This window comes from Oryx dammah, unplaced genomic scaffold, assembly GCF_014754425.2.
Source record: "Oryx dammah isolate SB20612 unplaced genomic scaffold, SCBI_Odam_1.1 HiC_scaffold_28, whole genome shotgun sequence".
Taxonomy (NCBI): Eukaryota; Metazoa; Chordata; class Mammalia; order Artiodactyla; family Bovidae; genus Oryx; species Oryx dammah.
Genome location: NW_024070212.1, coordinates 22,269,801 through 22,295,374, shown reverse-complemented (window position 1 = coordinate 22,295,374; position 25,574 = coordinate 22,269,801). Strand labels below are relative to the sequence as shown.

The 25,574-nt window shown below is 43.1% G+C and overlaps 1 protein-coding gene across 1 annotated transcript; it reads right to left on the bottom strand.

Annotated features, from left to right (window-relative positions):
• Window positions 1–1,536: 1,536 nt before the first annotated feature.
• Window positions 1,537–25,234, bottom strand: HMGCS2 (3-hydroxy-3-methylglutaryl-CoA synthase 2). The gene is made up of 10 exons (XM_040230920.1): window positions 25,064–25,234; window positions 18,998–19,452; window positions 15,445–15,570; window positions 14,667–14,831; window positions 12,764–12,929; window positions 10,156–10,326; window positions 8,843–8,949; window positions 8,113–8,238; window positions 6,768–6,879; window positions 1,537–1,982 (listed from the first exon to the last, which is right to left on the bottom strand). The coding sequence occupies exons 1-9, from the start codon at window positions 25,165–25,167 to the stop codon at window positions 6,773–6,775; spliced, it is 1,527 nt and encodes a 508-aa protein (XP_040086854.1). The 5' UTR covers window positions 25,168–25,234; the 3' UTR covers window positions 1,537–1,982; window positions 6,768–6,772.
• Window positions 25,235–25,574: the final 340 nt, after the last annotated feature.

The window sequence follows — 25,574 nt, the reverse complement described above, 5'->3', positions numbered from 1 at the left end:
AAATCTGAGAAAAAAAAAAAAGATACAAATGAATTTTTTTTTACAAGACAGAAAGAAACAAACTCAGAGACTTAAAGAATGAATTTATGGTTACCAAGAGAGAAGGATTGGGGGCAGAGAGACAGATTGGGAGTTTGGGATTGACATGTACACACTACTGTGTTTAAAATAGATAACTAACAGGGGACTAACCACTATATAGCACAGGCAACTCTGCTTAATATTCTGTAATAACCTAAATGGGAAAAGACACAACACTGTTAATCACCTACGCTCCAACGTATATATATGAGAACTCAGAGGAATATGGCCTTTTCTCCCATGACTACAGACACTACTGCAGGGATCTTAGGAAAGGTGTACACTGTCCTGCCCAGGGTGCCGACTAGTTGGAGGGCTCCCAAACAGCTTGTTGAGGAGCAGGCAAAGGTTGGGGCAGGGGTAGGGAGTTGGTAGCCAACGGGGGTTTGTGGGTGGCAACTGCAGCTTGTGTAATAAGGCAGGAGTTCAGGGAGCACCTGCAGAGGGACTGGGAAGGGAGCCAGCTGATGAAGGCATAGTGCTCACGTTGGGGTTTATCTTGGATTTTCTGGTGTCTACTGTGAAACGAACAACAGGCAGAGAAGTCCAAGGGACAGAGGGGCGTCGGACGAGCAACTCTTTCCCATGTGCTCAGTGTCCCGCGAACCCTACAGCTTCCCTCCCATCCCCAGCCTTCCCCACTCCCACCTCCCACCCCCAGAAACCGTCTTCTCTCCTCCACAGTGCCCCTTTCTCGCTGGGGTGGTGGAGGAGACTCTTTACAAGGAAATAACTGGATGCTTCTCATTCCCCTTCTCAGCTCCATCCCCTCGGTCTTAGGCCATTGCTATTTTACAAAAAGATTCTAGATGAAGCAGTGTCCCAACTCAAGGGAGACAAAAGATCCTCTAATGGAAAAATTTCCTGCTAGATATTGAAACTTGTTTTTTTGGCTGGAGGAGCCAAAAATGTAACCTATTAACCTCTGACCTGCATTTATTTGTGTAGAAAACACTGTCAAGGCATGAGACTAAGGGACTTTGATCCTCAGCTCCTAAAGTCAACTCTGGCCCTTGTCTTCTTGTCTGCTGGCTCTGTGAGGTGTCTTTATTTATTTGGCTGTGCTGGGTCTCGGTAGGGGCGGAGGGATTTTCAGTCTCTGTGGCAGCATGGCCTGGGAACTCTCAGTTGCAGCAGGTGGGATCTAGTTCCCTGACCAGGGATTGAACCCGGGCCCCCTATATTGAGAGCATGGAGATTTTTGGCCACTGGAGCACCAGGAAGTCCCCAGTAAGGTGTCTTTAGATTAGGTAAGGAAGCTGGGAGTGGAGGTTGTGTTTCAGCCTGCACCTCTCCGCGAATGGAATTGAAAGGGCGAGAGGCAGGGTGTGAGGTGAGTGCTCAGCAAGCTTGCTGCTGTGGGGGCGCGTGTGGAGAGTGGGGCCTCAGAGTCTGGAGTCCTGACAGCTGCTGCACTGCTTGTGTCCTAGTTTCCAAGAAACACAGGAGGCATTCTCTGCTTCTTTGCTTTTTAATTGTTATTTTTGCTTAGTACCAAACATGGAATGAATTTAGAAGTTCACAGGAAACCCTAAGAAACAAAGACATAACAGCATGGAAATGTGATAATAACAATAATGACAAAATACAACGAACGAGAGGCGAGTTATCTGGATCTGGAAGGAGACAATGGACCCGCCACACTTTCCGTCTGTGATTCAAGGCTGAGTCTCTCCTCTGTCCCACCACCTCTTCAGAGAGGGCTCTGCAAGCCCATGACAGTGATTGCAGCAGGGAAAGGCAGAAGGACCCATTTGGGATGGCCCCTCACTCTATGGGGCCAGTGTTTACAAGGCTGCTGTGTCCAGCGCAATCTATTTACCAGCTAAGAGTAGGGGCTTTATACAGCGGAAAGAGGGCAGCCGTTCTGTAGCACTTTTCCCAGGAAACTCTCCACGTATCTGTAAAGTTTAAAGAAACAAAGGAAGGACATCAATCACGAGTCTCACCCTGGGCGATCCCATTCCCACATCTGCTCCTTGCCCAAGGCGGGCTCTCCTAAGCTGCATCCCTAGGTCTGGGTGTTCCACCGCCCCTTGAGGATTGGAGTATTTCCTGCCACATCAATAAGCAAGGATGTCACAGTCATCAGCGATTCCAGCCTTCCAGGGCACTCAAGAAGGAGAATACCTGGCAGACATCAGGGGAAGCTGCTGCCTACAGGGAGCCCTGAGGAACTCAGGATGTGAAAACAGGATTGGGGCCCCAGATAACTGAGATGCATATGAAAGCAGTGATTTCAGTAAGCCCTGACTCTTGCATATTCCCATACACAGAAACAATAGAATGGGAAAGACTAGAGATCTCTTCAAAATAATTAGAGATACCAAGGGAACATTTCATGCAAAGATGGGCTCGATAAAGGACAGAAATGGTATGGACCTAACAGAAGCAGAAGATATTAAAAAAGGTGGCAAGAATACACAGAAGAACTATACAAAAAAGATCTTAATGACCCAGATAACCACAATGGTGTGATCACTCACCTAGAGCCAGACATCCTGGAGTCCGAAGTCAAATGGGCCTTAGGAAGCATCACTACAAACAAAGCTAGTGGAGGTGATGGAATTCCAGTTGAGCTATTTCAAATGCTAAAAGATGATGCTGTGAAAGTGCTGCACCCAATATGCCAGCAAATTTGGAAAACTCAGCAGTGGCCACAGGACTGGAAAGGGTCAGTTTCATCCTGATCCCAAAGAAAGGCAATGCCAAAGAATGTTCAAACTACCACACAATTGCCCTCTCTCACACACTAGCAAAGTAATGCTCAAAATTCTCCAAGCAAGGCTTTAACAGTATGTGAACCAAGAACTTCTAGATGTTGAAGCTGAATTTAGAAAAGGCAGAGGAACCAGAGATCAAATTGCCAACATCCGTTGGATCATAGAAAAGCAAGAGAATTCCAGGAAAACATCTACGTCTGCTTCATTGACTACACTAAAGCCTTTTACTGTGTGGATCACAACAAACTGTGGGAAATTCTTAAAGAGATGTGACTATCAGACCACTTTACCTGACTCCTGAGAAACCTGTATGCAGGTCAAGAAGCCATAGTTAGAACTGAACATGGAACAACAGACTGGTTCCAAATAGGGAAAGGAGTATGTCAAGGCTGTGTATTGTCACCCTGCTTATTTAACTTATATGTTGAGTACATCATGCAAAATACCGGGCTGGATGAAGCACAAGCTGGAATCAAGATTGCTGGGAGAAATATCAATAACCTCAGATATACATATGACACCACCCTTATGGCAGAAAGCGAAGAGGAACTAAAAAGCCTCTTGATGCAAGTGAAAGAGGAGAGTGAAAAAGTTGGCTTAAAGCTCAACATTCAGAAAACTAAGCTCATGGCATCTGGTCCCATCACTTCATTGGAAATAGATGGGAAAACAGTAGAAACAGTGTCAGACTTTATTTTTTTGGGCTCCAAAATCACTGCAGATGGTGATTGCAGCCATGAAATTAAAATATGCTTTTTTCTTGGAAGAAAAGCTACGACAAACCTAGACAGCATATTAAAAAGTAGAGACATTACTTTGCTAACAACGGTCAGCATCGTCAAAGCTATGGTTTTCCCAGTAGTAATGTATGGATGTGAGAGTTGGACCATAAAGAAGGCTGAGCACCAAAGGATTGATGCTCTTGAACTGTGGTGTTGGAGAAGACTCTTGAGACTCCTTGGACTGCAAGGAGATCAAACCAGTCAATCCTAAAGGAAATCAGTCCTGAATATTCATTGGAAGGACTGATGCCGAAGCTCCAATACTTTGGCCACCCGATGCAAAGAGCTGACTCATTAGAAAAGACCCTGATTCTGGGAAAGACTGAAAGCAGGAGGAGAAGGGGACAAGAGAGGATGAGATGGTTGGATGGCATCACCGACACAATGGACATGAATTTGAGCAAGCTCCGAGAGATGGTAAAGGACAGGGATGCCTGGCGTGCTGCAGTCCATGGGGTCGCAAAGAGTAGGACACTACTGAGCGGCTGAACAGCAACAACAACAACGCACAGAAAAGTGCTGAATTCCTTACCTTGGGGTATCTGGTTTCTTTTAACAATAGTCTCTTGATGTTCCAGCTATTGCTCTTTGTTTTAAAACATATCTACATAATCTGGCTCCTTCTCTCACCTCCTCAGAGCAGTTCCCTCAGGTTTACTTGAGATGCTGTCTCCTTGACTTGAAGTCCCCCAAATTCCCACTGAATAAAACATTAACTCTCAACTTTTAGGTTGTAGCTATTTTTAAAGTCAACACCCTCTAGCAACAAACCTAGATACCTGAGTGCCCTGAGCCCAATGCCCCAGGAGCCAAGGTTGCGAGATGGGCAGGGTCCCCGCGACATGTCCTGTCTGTGAAGGGAGAGCAGACTGGGCAGTGCAGAGCCAGAGCTCCACAGAGCATCATGCTGACATAAAATCTTTGTTTCAGCTAACATCTCATGGTGTAGGCTCATTGTTCCTCTGAGAGGAGGATGAGCCCCAGCTTTTCTCTTCATAGATACAATACTGCCTAACCTTGTGGGCCAGGCTTCCCTGGTAGCTCAGTTGGTAAAGAATCTGCCTGCAATGCAGGAGACCCCGGTTCGATCCCTGGGTTGGGAAGATCCGCTGGAGAAGGGATAGGCTACCCACTCCAGTGTTCTTGGGCTTCCCTTGTGGCTCAGCTGGTAAAGAATCTTCCTGCAATGCAGGAGACCTGGGTTGGGAAGATCCCCTGGAAAAGGGAAAGGCTACCCACTCCAGTATTCTGGCCTGGACAATTCCATGGACTGTACAGTCCACGGGGTCGCAAAGAGTCAGACACGACTGAGCGACTTTCACAAGCTTGTGGACCAGGAGACAGAGGGAACCTGATGTGGAAACTCTCCCTTGAAAACTCCAAGTTCTCTCTCTCTTTCTCCCCTCTCTGTTTTTGTTGACTGAACTAGCTTGATATAGTTAATGACTCGCTCTTCGCCACTGACTTGCCCTCAAGAATCATATTACAAACACAACAGAGAAGCAAACAGTTGACTCCCAGCTAGGGCCAAAGTCTGAAGAGTCTGCTTGTGGAGCCTGTTGCCTGGCCCGTCGGCCCCCTTGCCCACCCTGCCTCACCTGTAACATCTCAGGCCACACTTCAACTGCCCCATAGGAGCCGGAATGCTGGCAGTGGTTGGTAGTGAACAGAGGACACGCCTTACCTGCAGTTTCCCTTTTTTATCTGGGTATCGCATTTACTTCTCTTTCCCTGCTCCCTACCCTGACCTTGGCAAGCCTTTTTAGTCTTCCCTCTTCATATCCTTAAGTAAGGGGAAAAATTTAAAAAAAAAAACAGAAAAACATTTGGCACAAAAGAAATTGCTTCTTGCTCTTCCATTCTGCTTATCTTACCAGTTTGGAAGATAAACTGAAGGCAGATTCCTGGGTAGGTGAACTACAGGATTCTAATTCCCACTCTTTGATTTTCCTTTAAAATAAAGAATTCTCTTAGTTCTCTTCCCGACTCAATCCTCCTCCATCAAACTCTTCTCTCCTCACACTGCTTCCCACTTTTTCCCCAAATCGCACAAAGGAGGGATTGCTCACAGCCGCTTAGCCTAAGGCTCTCTCCAGCTGGCTCTCCCAGAATCCCAGCACCTTAAGAACCTGTCTCCAACAGTGTGTGTGCCTTCTCTGGTGCTATTCACCTTTGTTACTGACTTGCCCCTTTGGAGTACTGAGTTCCACAGTTTCAGGTTCACATCCCGCTTCCCTTTACAGATGCTAATTTTGTTTCTATCAAGCTTCTAATTCTATCAACCTCCTTATCAGGAGGAGATCAGATGATAAACAAGTTGACTCTTTTTTCAGATTCAAGATTTAAGGACATGCCCCTCCCCCAGCATTTGCCTTTTGTAGGCAAAGAGCCCCAAGAGTTGTACTTGGTCATCATGGTGCAAACTCCCCACCTCTGGTCATTTTGAAAGCTACTAAGTGGAATGTTGCCTGTCATATGAGTAAACAAAGGATGTCACAGTGTCAGAGACTGCAGCCCTCTAATGTGAGCCCTGAGGAAACTTGTGAAATCTTGTGATATCTAGCTCTAGATAGCTGAGGTGTATATCCAAGGAATGATTTCAGTGAACCCATACTCTGGCATCTTCCCATATGCTGAAAAGCCAGAAGAGTCAGAAAAGTGCTAAGTTCCTTAACTTGGGATATCTGGTTTCCTTCAATTAGCAATAATCTTTTGAAGTTCAGACTACCTACCTTTCGTTACTATATAACCTGGCGCCCCCTGTCATTTCCTCGGAGCGGCTCTCTTAGTTACTTGAGATGCTGACTCCCCGACTTGAGGTCTTACAAATTCCCACCAAATAAAACATAACTTTCAACATTTAGGTTGTAAATATTTTTTAAAACTCTGTGGCCTTTTACGCTCTCGGAATTCCATCTGTTATATAACACAGGGGGCTCAGCTAGGTGCTCTGTGATTACCTAGATGGGTGGAATCGGGGTGCGGGTGGGAGGGAGGTCTAAGAGGGAGGGGATATATGTATACATAGAGCTGATTCACTTTGTTGTACAGCAGAAACGAGCACAACATTGTAAAGCAATTACACTCCCGATAAAAATATAAAAGAAGTGAAAAAGAAAGAATTGCATCTGTTGCCCAGAAGAAAAACTTTAAGCCACTAACACTGGAAAATTTCACTCACCACCTTTAGACGGGACGCCGGGCATACTTTCGGCGATATAGCTCATCCACTCGCTCCAGGTACCAAGTGCCTGGGAAAAGGCTGTTCTTATCACCAGGTGGTGAGAAATTCACTGTGGAACAAGAAGGGAGGCAGTTATTCACAAAGGGCTCTATGGGGCTGAGGAGGAGAAAATGGTAACAGGGACATCCAGAGCTTCATGTGGAGCTCTCCTGGTTGTGCTGCAAGGGGTGGTGAGGTTGCCTTGTCTACACCCAGCAGAACTCTGGGCTAGCAGAAGGACCAGAAGCAGCTGCCTTGTGGCTAGTACCTAAGACTTGTTGACAAAAAATTTTATTATAGGATATGCTGCTTTCCTACAGTAAACAGGCCCTTCCTCCATTGAAATCTTCATCATGTCCTTCTACCGAAGGTACCGAGCTTGAGGGGTACCTCAGAGCATCCTGTTTTCTAACAGACACTTCCTTCCTAGCCCTAAGTTTTCCAGTTCTGATTCTCTGTAGTATTTCAAAGCTTTGTCCATTAACATTCATCTCAGAGGCCTTATTTTTAATTGTTTTCTTTTTTGGTCTAACATGTCCCCGGTTCCAGATAAAAACTGACTAATTACTAAGTTTAGGGTTTTTTTTAGAACATTCTCAGTTGCATAACTTCAGTCTTCTTTTCAGTGCAAATCATGGGTCCCACGTTTTGCTTGAAAAAATATGGTTACCCTGGTTTTAAAGTCACCGTTTGGTTTCTCCAGTCTTAAATTTAGCTTTGGTTTACTTTTCCTTTGTTGCTTTTTGGGGGCAGTTTTTTGTTTTGTATTTGATAAGGAAAGGGGGCAATTGGAAGGAAATCGTAGTCATTAATTAATTCATTAATCTCTGGCAATCCTGCAAAGTTGGTATGGCTTTAGAAAGGAAGCAACTCCGAAAAGTTCAATAATTTTCTCAAAAATAGAGGGCAAGTGTCACAGGTCAGTTTAGACTTGGATTTCTGGCTCCAAAGTCTGGGCATTTTCAACCATTGCTTAGATACCGTCAATATTTTCAAAGACCATACACCTGGCTTCCATGGGAATTCATTGTCCAGTATGTATCCTGTTTTGGGTGGCTATCTATATTTTGTACTGGGAAGACACATGCTGCGTCCTACCTCTTCCCAACTCTGCCTTCTGCTTCCCAACTCAGTTTGTCCCCCTTTGCACCAAACAACCCCTTTCCGCAATCATATATCACAGAAATCAGTACTCTCACTTGCTATATTCTAGACTTCTGATGAATTCCTGCCACTCAGCTACTGGCATAGAAGCTGAGAAAAATTGCCTCCCCGTCTTCTCTTTCCACCTTTTTTTTCTTACTCTTGTGGTAGTATTGTTCTCTTTGGTTCATTATTTCTGTGAACTCCTCAGGAGACACACGCTTCCGGGAGGCAAGACGTTTCTGCAGGTCTGATGTACTGGATACCAGCTTCTCCAGCGGGGAGCCTGGGAAGCAAAAGCAAGACCCGTAAACTTACATCGTTGTCATCACTGCTACCAAGCACAAGTCTAGTATAGAGTCAGCTCTGTGGGAGCTGCTGCTCCAAGGAAAAGTGCTCAGTGTATGGCTTAGAATGTCAAGAAATGATCAAGATCATCAAAAACAGCATTAGCAAAACTAAGGCAGACCTTCATTTAGTCAAGGTGTATCCCATTTAGTGCTTTGATGTACGCCCTTGATTATATCCATCATAAAATAATCAGCACATTTTTACTGGATATCTCAAACCCATCAACTTCTCTTTAATCACTTATAATCAAACCATGACTACCTCTTGCCTAGACTATTTGTTGAAACAAACTAATTGGTTTCCCTATATTCACCTTTGTTCCTCAACAATCTAGTCTCTAATCAGTAGTCAGGGAAGGACTTCGAATACATTAAATAGACAAGCTTATTCCATTGCTTAAATCCCTTCAGGGCTTTCCTTTGTTCTTAGTCACAGCATAATTCTGTCAGGATGGGAGCTTTAGTAGTGGTGAAGCAGAAAATGGTTTCTTTTACCAGATGGAACTGGCCAGAAGTGCCTGAACAAAAGACTGAACTCACCCGGAGAAGCATCCTGGGACACCCGGAAAGAAAAGAAACTTGCTGCCAAACCAGAGCCATAAGAGAAGGCACCGATCCTGGAGCCAGCCAAGTCTTGGGCAGAGTGACTACAAGGAGAGGAATCAAACCCAGAAAAACATCAGCGTTATATTCTGCTCTGCAAATAAACCACCGATCTAGTCAACCTCTTGCCACTAGAAACGGGCTCTGGGCACTCTACACAAAGAGGGAGTTTTGGAAGATCCTGGGAATAGGCCCCAAAGGAAGAAAACTTGCCAAGAGGAGAACACCTAAAATCCAAGATATCACAGTGAGCACAATAGAATTTCTGGGATTTAAAAGGAACTTCTCCCTACCCATGAAGACAAGACAAATTCAGTGAACTCTGAAGTTACCTCCAAGTGGGGGTCAGACCATTGGATTCACCTCAGGGCTTCCATGTTGACTGGCAATTCTTCAGCAGTTGTAAATTTTTAAATTATCTTCTCGTTAGTAATAATCTGAACAAGTCCAACCATACATGTATATATATTTTCTTATGTTATATACATGTACTATAAGTATTTTCTTATAAACTCTACAAAATTGAATATATATTTAAAAACTAACACTGGGGCACCTGCTGAGCTTTTACTGTTTTAATTGCTTTTGACATTTAACATTCATCAAAATTTTAGACAGTAGGTATTGTTATTATACAAATTTTATAGTTGGGAAAAATGAGGACTGTAATAGTCATTTTTCCAAGGTCAAAGTTAGTAAGTGGTAAAGATTTGAACATAAATTGTGGGTTCGAAAACTACAATGCTTTACTAAGTACAGAAATTTTAAATGGATGAGATAAAAATATGCATAAAAATTCCCCTATTTTCTTGATGTATCCAAATAGATCTTGCACATCTGCTGGCATGATACATGCATTTCAGTTTGGAACAAGTGTTAGTCATGTCCGACTCTTTGCAAACCCAAGGATTCTAGCCTCCCGGGCTGCTCTGTCCGTGGAGTTCTCCAGGCAAAGATACTGGAGTGAGTAGACATCCCCTTCTCCAGGGGAATCTTCCCTCCCCAAAGATCACACCTGAGTCTCCTGCATTGCAGGCAGATTCTTTACCATCTGAGCCACCAGGGAACCACTGTTTAATACTGATGGTCAATCTACCTACACATACACCTTTGAAATACATTTCTTTCATTTTCCTTCCTTCCTTCTTTCCTTTTTGAAAAAATTCTGTACAAGTAAAGGAATGAAACTTGGTTGACCCTTCAGACCAGAGGCCAGAGTAAGAGGAGGTAGGGACAGAGGCAGTACTCACTGGGCCAAAAGTGAGGCCAGGCATCCATATAGGGATGAGGTGTACATATTCCCGTTGTACGTGGAGAGGTAGAGGGAGTTCTTGGTTTTCTTATTGAACATGTTCAGGGAGGCTTTTAGAAATGCTTTATCTACCTCCTTATTGGTGTAGGTGTCTTCCAGCTTTAGTCCCCTGTGAGGCAGCCAAAGAAACAGGCCATATGAGAAGACACATGAAGGAGGAAGGCAGCAAGCAGAAAGTATAACAGCTACTGGGGAGAAGACTTTGGAACACATGTTTTTATTATAGAATATTCGGAAATACAGAAAATACAGAGGAAGTGTCACTAATAGTCTTGCCGCTCAGAGAGAGAGCATCAGTCATAGTTTTCTTATGGAATCCATTCCAACTTTTATAGTCTATTGAAAAATAAAACCATGCTATACATTCTGTTTAGCATGCTTTCTTAACTAATTTTCTCTATAACATGAAATCATCTCCTTTAACATTATTTTTAAAGACTGCAAAATAGACCATGATAGGATGTACCCCTCTTTAACCAACTCCCCATTTCTATCCTCATTAGCTGAAGCCGTGAATAGCTACATGCTATTTTTTTTCATGAAACAAACATTTTTTTCCATTAAAACCTTTTTTATACAATTTTTTAAAGTTACTGTCCATTTACAGTTATTACAAAATGTTGGCTATATTCCCCATGTTGTACAATACTTCCTTTTGGCCTATTTTATACCACTGTATATCTATTGGAGTGTACCACTGATATCTGTCTGTGCTCAGGCACTCAGTCATGTCCTACTCTTTGTGATCCCACTGTAGCTCGCCAGGCTCCTCTGTCCATGGGGATTCTCCAGGCAAGAACACTGGACTGGGTTGCCATGCCCTCCTCCAGGGGATCTTCCTGACCCAGGGATGGAACCTGCGTCTCTGGTGTCTCCTTCATTTCAGGCAGATTCTTTACTGCTGAACCACCAGGAAAGCCTGATATCTAGCTAATGGAGTAGTAATCCACTGTATATCTAAACCACATCTTCTTCAATCGTTCATCTATTGATGGACACAGGTTGCTTCCACGTCTTGGCAATTGTCAATAATACTGATCTGAACATCAGAGTGCAGGTATCTTTTCAAAAAAATTTTTTTTTCCAAATGTATACCCAGGAGTGAAATTGCTGGGTCATGTGGTAGGTGTGTTTTTTTTTTTTTTTTTTTTTGAGAAATAACTACATGTTCTTTTAAAAAGGTGAAATTACTGAGCCAAAGTTATAAACATCTTTAAGGCTTTTGATTTGTGTTTCCCTATTACTCCCCCAAATCCGTCCACTATTGCTTATTTTCTCATAGCCTTAAGTTTGGGTATTCAAATTTTTTAAAGGCTATGTAAAGAAAACATAGGGCTTCCGTCCTAACTCAGTTGGTAAAGAATCTGCCTGAAATGCAGGAGACCCAGGTTCAATCCCTGGGTTGGAAAGATCCCCTGGAAAAGGAAATGGCAACTCACTCCAGTATTCTTGTCTGGAGAATCCTCAGAGACAGAGATGCCTGGTGGGCTACAGTCCATGGGGTTGCAAAGAGTCAGACACACTGAGTGACTAAGCAGCACATAAAGAAAACATTGTTTATATGCATTACTAATGGGCATGCACATTTTAAAATATGCATATGTGTATTTCTTCCCTGAGGAAATTTCTTGTCCATATCTTCCATTTAGTGGGCTTATCTCATTACTGATGAAACTTTCATATGCTAAAAATATTAGCCTATTATTTTTGGTATATGTTAAAATTTTTTCCATGGGGCAAGTCTTAGAAGTAGTGTTTGTACTAACTTTGCTATTTTGGTTGGTTAAAAAAGCAGGGTTAGCAGTAGTAGTTAGAAATGGGGACAGATGTTGGTAGAATACTCTAAAACTTGAAAAGAGAAGATACCAAGAAGAAAGGGAAAGATTCCCTTCCCAGTGAGATCTCTTTGTGTTGAAGTTTCTTTTTTTCTAAATGCCTTGGAGTCTTGCATCAATAAACTGCATTCTCCCTGCTTTATTGAAATCCAAGGAGGGGGAGTGTGCTGTACTATCCCTTTTTCATAGATGAGGGGGTGGAGGCAACAAGTTAGACATTCTTTAAGGCAATGGCAAGTGAGAATGAGACCAGACCTTCCCCAAGTTGCTATCCTGCACTGTGATTATTTGCTTCTAGGTGTTTCTGTACAGACTGTGAGACCCTTTAGGCGGGGAGCATGAAGTCACACCCACTTTTATGGCCCTGGAGTTTCATAGGATGCCTGACACACAGTTGATATTCATAACACGTTTATTGCCCGAATGATTTGGGCACACTCCCTTTCCCTTTTTCTTATTCTCTGAAACTTCTTAAAGTCACCTGACTGACAGGTGCCAGCAGGGTCCCTCTGCTCCCTGAGATACAAGGTGAGGTCCGTATGCAGACAATAACCCAGTAACCCACACGAGGACTTGATGTCATTTCTACTATGTTAGAGGATTGTTGTTTTTTCCTCACAGGAGTGGCTAGTCGTCCAGATTCAAGGCATGAGGAAGCCCCTTCATTCTCACCCCTCATGAGCCTCTAGGCTCCTCCTGAAGAGGACTCACCTGAAGGCCTCCAACCCCTTGTAGATGCCAGTCTGTGTGTCACCACTGGCCAACAGGAAGTCATTGAACATCAGGCGGGCCAGGGATTTCTGGACTAACTTGCAGAAAGGCGTGTGAAAAATCATATACTGCACGTCATCGAGAGTGAAAGGCCGATCGATGCCAGCTGGAAGAAGAAGTATGAAAGCAAGGATACAGTGTGTTCTAAGGACTCCCAGAGAACGAGCTCCTACCTACAGTCAACACACAGTTTGTTCATTTTACAAGCATTTTACTAAGCACTTTCCCAGGTGGTGCTAGTGCTAAAGAACCTGCTGCTAACATGGAGATGTAAGAGATGTGGGTTCAATCCCTGGGTCGGGAAGATCCCCTGGAGGAGGGCATGGCAACCCACTCCAGTATTCTTGCCTGGAGAATCCCCATGGACAGAGGAGCCTGGCAGGCTACAGTCCATAGGGTTGCAAAGATTCGATCAGGACTGAAGTGACTTTGCATGCACACTACTCGTAAAAAAGGAAAAGAAATCAATGTTTTCTTCCTTTCTGCCATTGCCAACTTCCGTGATAGATAATTCCTCAAATCAACCTCATATCGTATTATTTTCTCTATTTTCCAGAGGAGTAAACAGGGTCTCCAAAATACGAAGCTAAGTTACATGTCCGAGGTCACTCAGCTTGAAAACAGCTGATTTTGGCTTTAGGTTCCAGTGTCTCTGACTCTACACTCCAGACCCTCTTTCACTCCAAAGAGAAGACCAGTGCACCCTCTCCCCTTACGAAGTTTACAGTTTGGTGCTGAGATTCAAAGCAGTGTTGATAAAATTCCATATAAGAATGAGGGGTACAATTAAAATGTCATGAGTTCAGAGGGTGCCAGAGCAATTGTTGTGGTTTAATTGCTAAGTCATGCCCAACTCTTTGGGACCCCATGGACTGTAGCCCGCCAGCCTCCTCTGTCCATGGGATTTCCCAGGCCAGAATACTGGAGTGGGTTGCCGTTTCCTTTTCCAGGGAATCTTCCCGACCCACGGGTTAAGTCTCCTGCATTGCAGGTGGACTCTTTACCATCTGAGCTACCAATTAGCCAGTAGCAATTTTACAATGGGTGGGCAGAGCCTGAGAGGTCTAAGTTGACTCCTTTCTCATGGGGGCAAACTGCATCCCACTCAGCCCAGCGGAAAGGGCCAAGATGCTTTAGGCCACCCCTAGAGCATACGTGCTCTGACGCTTCAGCACATGCCTTTTCCCACGCTGAAAGCTGCCTTTTCCAGACACCCAGCTAGGCACAGCCAAACAGGTAAGAACACTTTTTTTTTTTTAAGGTAAAGTAAGTTTCTCTGTATTTTTAAAATAAGATTTGTTTCTTATCTGATTATGAAATCAGCAAATATTTTTTAGCAGAAAACTTCAGAAACTAAAGGTGAAAATAAAATTAACTTGCAAAGCTACCATGCAGAGAAAGAAAATTACTGATCATACTTAAGTATATTGAAAATATAGGTAAGAATTTTCAACATCAATCAGACTTTAAAAGGTGGCAAACTATAAACTGAGTCAAATCACTCCTGACTTCAACAGAAATGAATCCTAGCACCCACAAGACATGGTCATTCTGACTCACACACTACCTCCCCAGGTGGCTGACACCTACAGGCTTCAGCTATGGCTTAGGGTTGTTTACTTTCTTTCACTCAGTTCAAGTTAAAGGCAATTTCATACTTGACTTTGGATGACTTCCAAAGGGACTTCAGCCTAGACCCGGGAAAGCATGTAAGAAGAAGATGTGAAATAATTCTCTTGAGATCATTTGCAGAGGAGAAAAGAGTCCTTGTGTTAAGAGTTTAGGACACACTCTCAGCCTCATGTAAGTAGAGTCCATGACTTGGGCCCTCTGAGCCCCATACCTTGCTTCCACTGTTTCTCGATCTTTTGACGGTAAAATGCGTAACATTTGTCCAGGGCCCGTAAGTAGCACTGGATGGAGAGCTTCCCATCCACCAGTGGGTACTCTGAAGTCACATCTGGTTTGTAGAAGTCGTACACGTTCTCCATGTGGGTTCCTCTAAGCCCTGGTGAGGCACACAGAGGGATTCAGAAACTGCACAGTGCAGCCCACATTGAGCAGAGAGGGTGGGAAATCCATGTACAAGCAGTCCCCTGGTCTTTATGTTCATGCCCAAGCCCAAGGCCCACTGATTATCCCTCAGGTGTTCAAAGGGAGTTAATTAGATGAATGCCTTTTTATAAGTGAGATGTATATTTCTATTTCCACACCTATACGGGCTTAAAGAAATCTGGAACAGACTCCAAAAGCCTCAAAGGAAAGCTCTTACTTTATGTCCAATTATTTTCTTTCATTTTCAATGGTCAGTTTAGCTCCCAAAGGGTCCTTGTCAGCAGCACAAATGCCATTCGATCCAAACACCATTATCCTGATGTGTGATGGTATAGATGAAGCCACCTTGCTGATCCTTCTCTTCCCTTTCTCCCTGCCCTCTGCTCCTCTAGTCTCTGCTCCTCTAGACTAGACTGCCCTCTAGTCTTTTGAGGCAAGCACTTTCATCCTCAAGTCCATACTTTGGCCCTGAATGTTCCAGTTGGGAATTAAGAGCTAAGAGCTAAGCATTTGGCCATGCCGTACAGTCCCCTGGAACCGTGTTTACTGCACAGTGTACTACAAACCTCTCTCAAGGACCAGAGGGGCCTCGGGCCCAACCAGCATTGCCACAGCTCCAGCCCCGCCTGTGGGGCGAGCATTACCACTGGGGTAGACGGCGATGTCCCCACAGACCACCAGTGCGTAGCGACCTGTAAAGAGAAAAGAAATAATTATTATTACTGCCAAATCTCCAGTAGAGTGAAAGCCTCCTCTATGCCAGGCACAATTTTAGGTCCTGGCAATAGATAACTGAACCAAAATAAAAATTCCTGCCCCCGTGAAACTTACACTCTAGTGAAGTGTAAATGACATTGCATCAGAAATGCAATGTCAAAACTCAGTGTTCTCTGACTCAAGCTGTAAAAATTCCTCATTTATTCAACAAAAAATTCATAAATCAGCACTTTTGAAAATAATTTAGGTTTGTACTCTTTGTAGTGCTATAGTGGAAATTCTTTCCAAATCACAGAAGGCCAAAGGATGGGAAGGAAACTAATATTTGAAATCCTAGACACCGGTTATCCTCAAACAATCCTTTAAACAATCCATGGAGTCAGGTAATGTCCACATTTGTAGAGGATGACATTGCCTTCCAGAGAATTCAGGTAATTTGTCTAAGGTCACCCATTTAGTGAATATGGAATTTTGTATTCAAACTCAGTTCTGACTGGATCCTAAACAAGGCACTTTGAAAAATCTAGTACCACTTTGTGAGAAGAATTAATGTTCAGTAACCACATTTAATGTAGATGATCTATGAAATTACTTCTATAATAGGCAGATGATTATTCAATAAATAACTGTTGTCTTGAATATAATTTGTTACTTCTTCATCTAGTACAGCTTGCTCCTAAACGTGGGTATGTGGAAAAGACACAGCAGTACTTTTAGTATTCTACCTAACCTGTCAGAAACAGTTATCTCCTCTTTATAGACAAAGGAATTGGGGCCCAGAGAACTGAAATCACTTGCCTAAAGTCACACAGCTAATAGATGATAGGATAAGGATTTAGTCAGAATTCCAACCCAAATTCACTGAAACCTAGCAATTTTCTGTTAAGACTGTTTAACCACGCCAACAAAACAGTATTTTTTCTCCCCAATTTTATATATATGAATATAAAAATAATATACAGAAGTATAAGATAAATATCTAACAAATAAAATCTATATAAGCAAAATTTATATGTTATATAAAATTTGGAAACTATAAAAGAGTATTTATTAATATAAGCCATTAAGGAAGAGACCAGTAAATTTGATTACCTAAAAATGAAAACTTTCTATCGGAAATAAAAAAGACAGACTGGGGATGTATTTATAATACTTACAGCCAACAAAAAATTATTTTCCTTCATAGCTAAATGTCTCATCAGAAAGGTATATAATAGGAAAATGGCCAATAAACATCATAAAAATATCAAAATTCTCTTATAACAAAGGAAAATCAATGATACTATACTTTACTTATTAAGCTAACAAAGATTAGAAAGTTTGAAGTTAGAAAGTAGATTCCAACAATATATTAGTACAATTTGAAGAGCAATTTGGCACATTCTATCAAACTTTCAATTAAACGATCCTGCAGTTCCACTTCTAGGAATCTATTCTTACAACATATAGCTATGAGCATGCAAAGCTACTGTCTTAAATATTAACACTTTTTATAATAATTGCAAAAAATATACAACAATCTAAATAGCCATCCATATGGGACTAAGGTTTGGTGTACCCATCAATAGAATTTATAATGTCTTTTAAAAGAATGAGGTAGATCTTATGTGTATCTAGAGATATCTATAGACTAACCTCTAAGACATAGTAAAGATAAGGAATAATGTGTGCAATGTTAAAAAATGAATAGATAAGTATATGCTTACAGGTACATACATAGAAAATCCATGGAAACTATGAGGATTAAATTTTGGGAATTGGTAATGGGGTGTCAAAAGAAAATTTTTCTTTACTTTGAACCCTTTTGTCTGTGTACACACACACACATATACATATACACTGTAGGTCTCATTTACCTTCATAATAAAAGGCAAGGAAAAATGAGGTCTCTCAGGCAGTTCAAGCCAGTACCACTCTTTCCTTCCCTCATACCTTGCTGTCTCTTTGGAGTGGTTCAAAACTTCTTAGTGAGCTCCAGAACCACCTCCTTCCTTTGAAAGGTCCCAGGTGGATGGTTGGCCAGTTCAGAAGCAGAAATCACACCTACAATGGCCTTGTCTGGTCTTGGAGGTTGCCATTAGGCTCAAACTTAAATATGCTTTTTGTGAAAGTACAGACTAACAATTCACTTCATAATGTTTGTTTAATATTTTTCCCAACAAGATAACAGATTAAAGAAGGATGCATTTGCAGCCCTCTTCTGTGGAATACCCAACCATTCAGCAGAATCTATTCATTTGAAATGACATGCTTAAAGCTGATAATGCCCCCAAATATAGGCTCTGATTCTTCACTAAAGGCTGGTGAGTGTCCCTTTAATTTGTACTCTCTAACTAAATGCTTGGTTTGATAGATTGGTGGTGTTGGTAGTAGGGGTTGCTGGAGAAATAATGATACAAATACCAAGCAAGAGCACTATAAGGACAGATTTGAGGATGTAGAGTCTGGAACATCACAAATCAATATAACTGTTAATGGTGAGGCCATGCAGGGCAATCGGAAAAACACTGAATGGGTGTATGGCATTGTACTGCCTTGCTGCATGAACAGAGAAAAACCCTTAAACTCTTCTTGGCCTCTATGAGGAATACTGGGTTAGATAATATCTAAGGTCCCCACCAACATCAAGATTTCATAATTAATTTTTAAATTAATGCTTATTGTGGTTTCTAAAGTTTTAAGTTCTAGTTTCCAACTTAGTAAATGGAGGGCCTTGTCTGTCCAGGAACTGTTTTTTCACATCTCCATTAATACCATGTTTAATTGTATCAGCCCCAGAAAGCAGGTAGACAAATAAAAACTCCGAGTCTCACAGAGGTTAAGGGACTTGTCATTAGTTATTGATAAAGCTAGGTTTCTAATTCTCCTAGGAACCATGCGAGGAAGAGAGGGTAGAAATACCCTGTGTCATAGTCTATCCTGTGATTCTTTGGGTCTATTTTTACCAGGGTGCTTTCTCCTTAACACCTACACTTGTTTAAATCTTTTAACATCACCAATGTCTCTGTCCCTTAGAGACTTAAGAGAAATCTTAGAGAAACAGGAACACTGAGTGGGAAATACACTGAATTTGGTTTGGTTTCTTGCTCCCGCCATACATGACATGTAAATTATTAGATTCTCCTTTTTTTTTTCATCCATAAAACAGGTATGACATCCACTTCCTAGGGTGTGATGAGGACTCAGTAAGAAGCTATGTGAACATGCTCCCTGAATAACTGTATGAAACCATCCAAGTCTGAGGGGTTGCTGTCACTGTGGTCATTGGATGATCACAACAGCTGTGTGTGTAATGTGTCCTTTCTTTGGTGGATGAACCTACCCAGGGAACGGAGAAGCAAAACTGAGGCTTCAGCATCTACCCCAGCTCCCTTCTTACATAAGGCCTCTGGCAGCACATACCATCCCAGGAGCTGGATTCCATCCAGTTGGCAGCATTGAAGAGGGAGGCAGTGCCACCGTAGCAGGCATTGGTGGTATCTATGCCCTCAATGTCAGTGTTGCCTGAATCCTGGAAGAGCTCCATGAGCACTGTTTTGACAGCCTTGGACTTATCGATGATAGTCTCAGTGCCCACTTCCAGGCGGCCCACAGAGTCCCAGGGGAGCTGCGTGCGCTCCATCAGCTGTTGCACCACCGTCAAGCACAGGGAGTTGACGTCCTCCTGGACTGAGCAGAAGCCCATCTGGGTCTGGCCCAAGCCCACGGTGTACCTCCCTGCCTCCACTTTGTTAAACTTCTCCAGCTCTGTTTGGTCCACGTATTGGGCTGGAAAGTAGACCTCCATGGCAAGAATACCCACATCCTTTGGCCAAGTATCTGTTTTGGCCAAGGGGACAGCCGGAACTGTAGAAAAACTGTAACAGAGAAAACAATCAAAATTCCATGACTGGTCTCTAGCTAGTTTTCTTAAAAGACAATACAGCAATCATTTCATTCATTTTAAAAAATATATTTTGAAGATATCAGATACAAATTTAGGATTGTTCTATTTTTTTCAGAATTTAGTATTTTTTATTGTATACAAGCATTTATATTGAATCTATTAAAAATTTTTTTAATGTTAAATCTTCATGACCTGCCTTGACTTCAATTTTTCCTTTTAGCTTATTAAACAAGTCAGTTTAATTATAATTGAAAAGAATACATAAAATTTTGCTAGGTTTGTGGAGGATTCTGGATTATGGCCATATTTGATCTGACTCCAAACTCAATAAAATTATTAATTACTAAGAAGGGATCCTCAAGGACTTCCTTTTAGAACTGAAAGCCCATGAAGTTCAAATGTACTTTGTAATTGGATATTTCCAAACTAATATTAAATAGCAAAGCTTTAATTAGTGTGCATAAAATTAAAATTCACTTACAGAGAATGAAACTGGAATTTGAAGTTCTCATAACCCAAACTAATATGAAGTTGAGAAATTCAATTTCTCAGTCTCTTTTCTGTTACAACATATAATGTGCTTTATTTTGCATTGTTATTCCATTTTTATCAGATGAATACAAATTTAGCATTGCTGTATTTTTCTTTTTAATTTACCCTTTTATCCTTGGTAATTGTCCCTTTGGTATTTTTATGGCTAAACACATGTGGAACAAGCAAAGGCTGTGGGAATATAGAAGGCTGAGAGGGAAATTCTATTTTTTCTTTTTAATTTTTGGCTGTACCCTGTGGCATGTGGGACCTTAATGCCTGACCAGGAGTCAAACTCAGGCCCTCTGCCTTGGAAGGCAGAGTCTTAACCATTGAACCTCCAAGGAAGTTCCAAGGGCAATTCTAAATGGAAGCAGAGAAAAAGTGGAGAAAGGGTCAGTAAAGAGGGAAGAGATAAATTTTCTTTCCTGGACCCACCACCTCTTTTCAATCCAGATTCCTAATCCCCCTGGAGATCTGGAATTTCTCTTTCTAGCTAGCAGTAAAGAACTCACCAAGCACATCTTCCCTTTGTTCCATGTAAAAGTACCTGAAAGCTGGTTACTTTAGAAATATTCCTGATTTTCCAGATGTTGAAAGGAAGGCAAACATTGGTGAAGTGTTCTGCCCAGGGTAACTTCTTAGTTTCTCATGAGTTAGAAATATTCTGCCCTGGGGCTTCCCTTGTGGCTCAGTGGATAAGAATCCACCTGCCAATGCAGGGAACACAGGTTCGGTCCTTGCTCTGGGAGTATCCTTCCTGCTGCCCAGCAACTAAGCCAGTGCACTACAGCTACTGAGCCTGTGCTCTAGAGCCCAGGAATGGAAATTACTGAGCCCACAGGCTGCGACTCTCGAAGCTCCAGTGCCCTAGAGCTTGTGCTCCGCAACAAGAGAAGCCACCGCAATCAGAACCTTGCTCACCACAGCGAAGAATAGACCCCGCTCACCACAACTAAAGAAAGCCTGAGAGCAATGAAGACCCAGTGCCGCCAACAAGTGCATAAATCTTTTTTTTTTTTTTAAGAAATATTCTGTCCTTTCAGTCCTGAGTGCTGCCAGATTCCTTTGACTTGCATCTGGCTACAGAATTCCTAATGGTGGAAGTGATAAGATGGCTCTGCAGGCTTATCAGTTTAGCTCTATGCCACAGAAATTGTAGTTCAGATGGAATGTATCCATCCATCTTCTTTAGGACTCAGGGCTTCTTTCTCTCTCTCTCTCTCTCTCTCTTTTTTTTTTTTTTTCAGGGCTTCTCTTAACACCAGTTTTTCTATAACAGAGGTCATTTTGAAGGACTGCTGGGAGGCAAAAAGTGGATCGTGTGATCATAAGATAGTGAGTCTAAGTGATAAATGCTTATTCCTATCGGACAAGGGAGGATCGAAGTGTCGTTCTAAGCCCTATTTGTTTGGTGCCACTCAAATAAGTGGAGTCTATACTCTCAAATGTTTGTGGAGGAGCTCCCAGTACTCAGAACTAATAGCTAGCCAGATCTTAGTCCTGTGCTTGACTGGATTTTCCCTCATCCTCATTCTCTATCTTCTCTAAGCTCGCTCCATTCCTCTCCCCAGTGAGAAATCTCAAGCATCAAGGAACGGTTCCAAAAATAAGTCTCTTGGTAACTTTTGTAACTGTCTTGTAGGAGATTATTACTTGGAAATGGATTCCAGAGCCTTGAAGAAAAGATAAAGATGTTTCCAGAAACATAAGCGTACAGGAGTTAAGAGTGTCCATCTAATCGTGTACTTTCTCTAAATGATAATACATATATATATATATGCATTAATATACAATATTTGGTGTTCTCTTTCTGATTTAATTCACTTTGTATAACAGATTATAGGTCCATCCACATCTCTACAAATGACCTTATTTCATTCCTTTTAGTTGCTGAGTAGAGACCCTGATGCTGGGAAAGATTGAGGGCAGGAGAAGGGGATGACAGAGAATGAGATGGTTGGATGGCATCACCAACTCAATGGACATGAGTAGACTCTGGGAGTTGGTGATGGACAGGGGAGGCCTGGTCTGCTGCAGTTCATGGGGTCGCAAAGAGTCGGACATGACTGAGCGACTGACCTGAACTGAACTGAACTGAATATTTATAGAGAACGGGCTTGTGGACACAGCAGAGGGTCGCGGGAGGGAAGGCTAAGACGAACTGGGAGATTAGGATTGACACATACACTACCATGTGTATAATAGCTAGCTAGTGGGAATGGGCTGTTTAGCACGGGAGCTCAGCTCTGCACTCTGTGATGACCTAGAGGGGTGGGATGGAGTAGGTGAGAAAGAGGCTCAACAGGGAGGGGATATATGTATACATATAGCTGATTCACTTCATTATACAGCAGAAACTTACTCAACATTGTAAAGCAGTTATACTCCAATAAAAAAGAATACTATAAAGACAGAAACATAGAGAACAAACTTATGGATACCAAGGAGGAAAGGAGGCATGGGATGAGTTGGGAGATTGGGACTGACACCATTGAAACCATGTGTAAAATAGATAACTAACAAGAGCCTACTGTATACCATGGGAAACTCTACTCAGTACTCTGTGGTCACCTAAATGGGAAGGAAATACAAAAAAGAGAGTATACATGTATAGGGACAGCCAATTCACTTTGTTGTACAGCAAAAACTAACACAGCATAACAACTATACTCCAATAAAAATTTTTTTTAAAATAAATTAATTAAAAAGCAAGTAATAGCTTTGTTTAGTTTAAAACTGGTTTTGTTCTGGTGTTGCCTGGTTCAAGAACATGCATCATACTTTTATTTCTTCATTCCCTCTCTCCTCTTTTGTGTGTCAAAATTAGTTATTACATGCTAGGCACTGTGCCATGGAGGGCTGTGGGGGTGAAGGGAATGGGCGAAGAAAGGAGGTCAAGGTTCTTGGTAGCCTCCTGAACCAATGGGAGGAATGAGATAAGCACATACATACTATGTAACCCAACTGAGAGTCAGAATGTGCTAAAGGTCACCAAAAACCCACAGGAGTTCAAAGGTAGCAGAGATCTGTGTGTGGGCAGGTCAGGAATGGTTTCAAGGAACGGACTAGATTTGAAGTCAACCTTGATGCGTGAATCGAGTTTCTGCTGATGAAGAATTGGCAGGGGGGCTACAAAGGCAGTGCCATAGCAGGTGGGGATTGAACAGGTGAGGATACCTGGAGCAGAGGGTGAAGGGGAGCAGGGGATAACACATGAGAAAAGCAGGTGGGGAGCCGTGAAGTGGAGGGCACAGTTCTCCCTTAATTTTAAAGATGGTGAAGCACATGGGGTGGGAGCAGTCCTTCTGGTAGATTTAGAGCCGATGCAGGTTGGGTTAGAGGGAACAGACACACAGAGAAAAGGAGAGTCATAAAGAGCACTCTTAATACCCATCAGGCCATGGAAAATGGGATGAACTGTGCATACACTAAAAAGGAAATGCGAACCCTGATTCCAAGTGTTTGAACCCAGGACGTCAGAAGTGGGGCAGGCTGGTGAGGACTGAGGTCTGTCTCCTGGAGGGCAGCCAATGTTTGCTTATTGAAACAAGCAAATATACGTCAATCCCTTCCTCACAAATGCAAAACCAGGTTAAATTCTGGAACATTTGGCCTGTATGCAGGGGGTGGAGGAGAGCATGGAGGAAGGTGGGGAGTCAGGAAGAAAATAAAAAGGCTAGGGAGTGTCACCTGCTACCCAACACATCCACACACCCAGGTTCCCTTGGTACCCAGCGAGGGAAGACCCTGGACCAAAGGTGTTTTTCTAAACATTCAGGGCGGGCTTCCCATGTGGAACTAGTGGTAAAGAGCCCACCTGCCAATGCAAGAGATGTAAGAGACACGGGTTCAATCCCTGAGTTGGGAAGATCCCCTGGAGGAGGGCTTGGCAACCTACTGCAGTTTTCTTGCCTGGAGAATCCCATGGACAGAGGAGCCTGGTGTGCTTTAGTTCATAGGGTCACAAACAGCCAGACATGACTGAAGCTACTTAGCATGCATACGCGGGAATTTCCCTTGTGGTCCAGTGGTTAAGAATCTGCCTTCCAATTCAGGGGACACATGTGGTCCAGGGGGATTCCACATGCCATGGAGCAAATAAGCCCGTGTACCATGACTACTGAGCTTATGTGCTCCAACTACTGAAGCCTGTGCACGTAGGGCCCATGCTCCACCAGAAGAGAAGCCACCACAATGAAAAGCCCACTCACCGAAACTAGAGAGTAGACTCCACTCACTACAACTAGAGAAAGCCCACGGCCAGCAATGAAGACCCATTGCAGTCAACAAGAAAAAGACCCAATGCAGCGATAAATAAATGAATAAACAAATATTAAAAATCTATCCAAGGAACTCGATGTAGAGATGGGAGGTAAGAAAAGGCTAGTCCTAAAGTACAGTGGATAGTTTAGGGACCCTAGGGTGCCAGTGGTTGCCATGTTACATCAATGCTGGGAGACTGCGAGTACTTGGGCCAAACTGGGAGGATGTTTACCAAGGAAAGGAGTGTGTGTGTGCTTCTGTGCACAAGCACATTGCACACACACAGGCAAACTCTGATCTTTTACACCCATGTTCCCCTTTCCTGAAATCAGAGAGCGGAGAAACACCTTCTTGTCCTCAGTCCATTCTGAATCTGGCTGCAGTGACTTGCAGCAGCTGGTTTTACTAACACTGCAGTTGAAACAGCATCCTGAAGGTCTCAGCAGGGCTTGGGTGAAAGGTGAAAACAGAGCCAGGGAGGAGGATGCCATGGGCCCTGGCACTGATATTTCTACTGCTTTGTGCCTCTAGGGGAGTAAAATGTGTTGCTGACATCAGCAGGGGCAGAGGTTTGCTATCCCGGAATTCTGTAAACAGACCCGGGCTGTCTGTTTAGAGATGAGGTAACTGAGACCTTGAGAGGTTAACTTGCTTATCTAAGGCTGTGCCCAAGACTTGTCAACTTTTGACTGGGATTCTAATGAACCCTCATGCCTCTCTTTTACTGGTTCCTCCCCGCTTCTCAAAGAGTAACCCGTGCAGTCCTGGGGACCACTGAGACTCACCTGGGGTGGGCTGCGGGGAGAAGGCGGGCAGGCAGGAGGGAAGCTTCTTGCATCACTCTCTTCACTTGCAACACCCGCCTCACTGGAGTCAACAGCCGCTGCATTTTTGGAGGAGCGAGCAGGAAGCCAACAATTCACAGTCCTTGGGGGAGATGCCCAGCGGTGTTGGTTTGGGCTTTATAGATCCCGGAGACTCCTGCCTCCGGAAGCCCTGCCCCTGCTTATCGAGGCTCCGTGGCTTCTAGAACTAGGCAAAAGGTCTCATTTAGAATATGGGCGAGTCAAAGAAAAACATCATCTCTCCAACATGTACATAGCTGCCTTGCTTCTGGGCATGTGTGGGAAAGGGTAGTACCGATCCCTCCTTTTCTTGGGCTCTTGTGGCAGCCTTGTTTATGCTCAGCCACCTCAGGAGGCCATGGTGCTCCTTGCTACACATCCTAGGGTACCCCGACCTGGTCTGCCTTGAACCCTTGTCTGAATTACTCTCACTTGGCAGTCCAGGAAGCTC

Bases quoted from the DNA above. Each gene is read 5' to 3' on its own strand.
- HMGCS2 (XM_040230920.1), bottom strand. From the start codon at position 25,167: ATGCAGCGGCTGTTGACTCCAGTGAGGCGGGTGTTGCAAGTGAAGAGA. The intron at 8,950-10,155 runs GTGAGTACTGCC...CTCTCCTTGTAG, and splicing joins CTGGCCTCACTTTTGGCCCA to TCACTCTGCCCAAGACTTGG. The intron at 8,239-8,842 runs GTGAGTTCAGTC...TTTGCTTCCCAG, and splicing joins GTCCCAGGATGCTTCTCCGG to GCTCCCCGCTGGAGAAGCTG.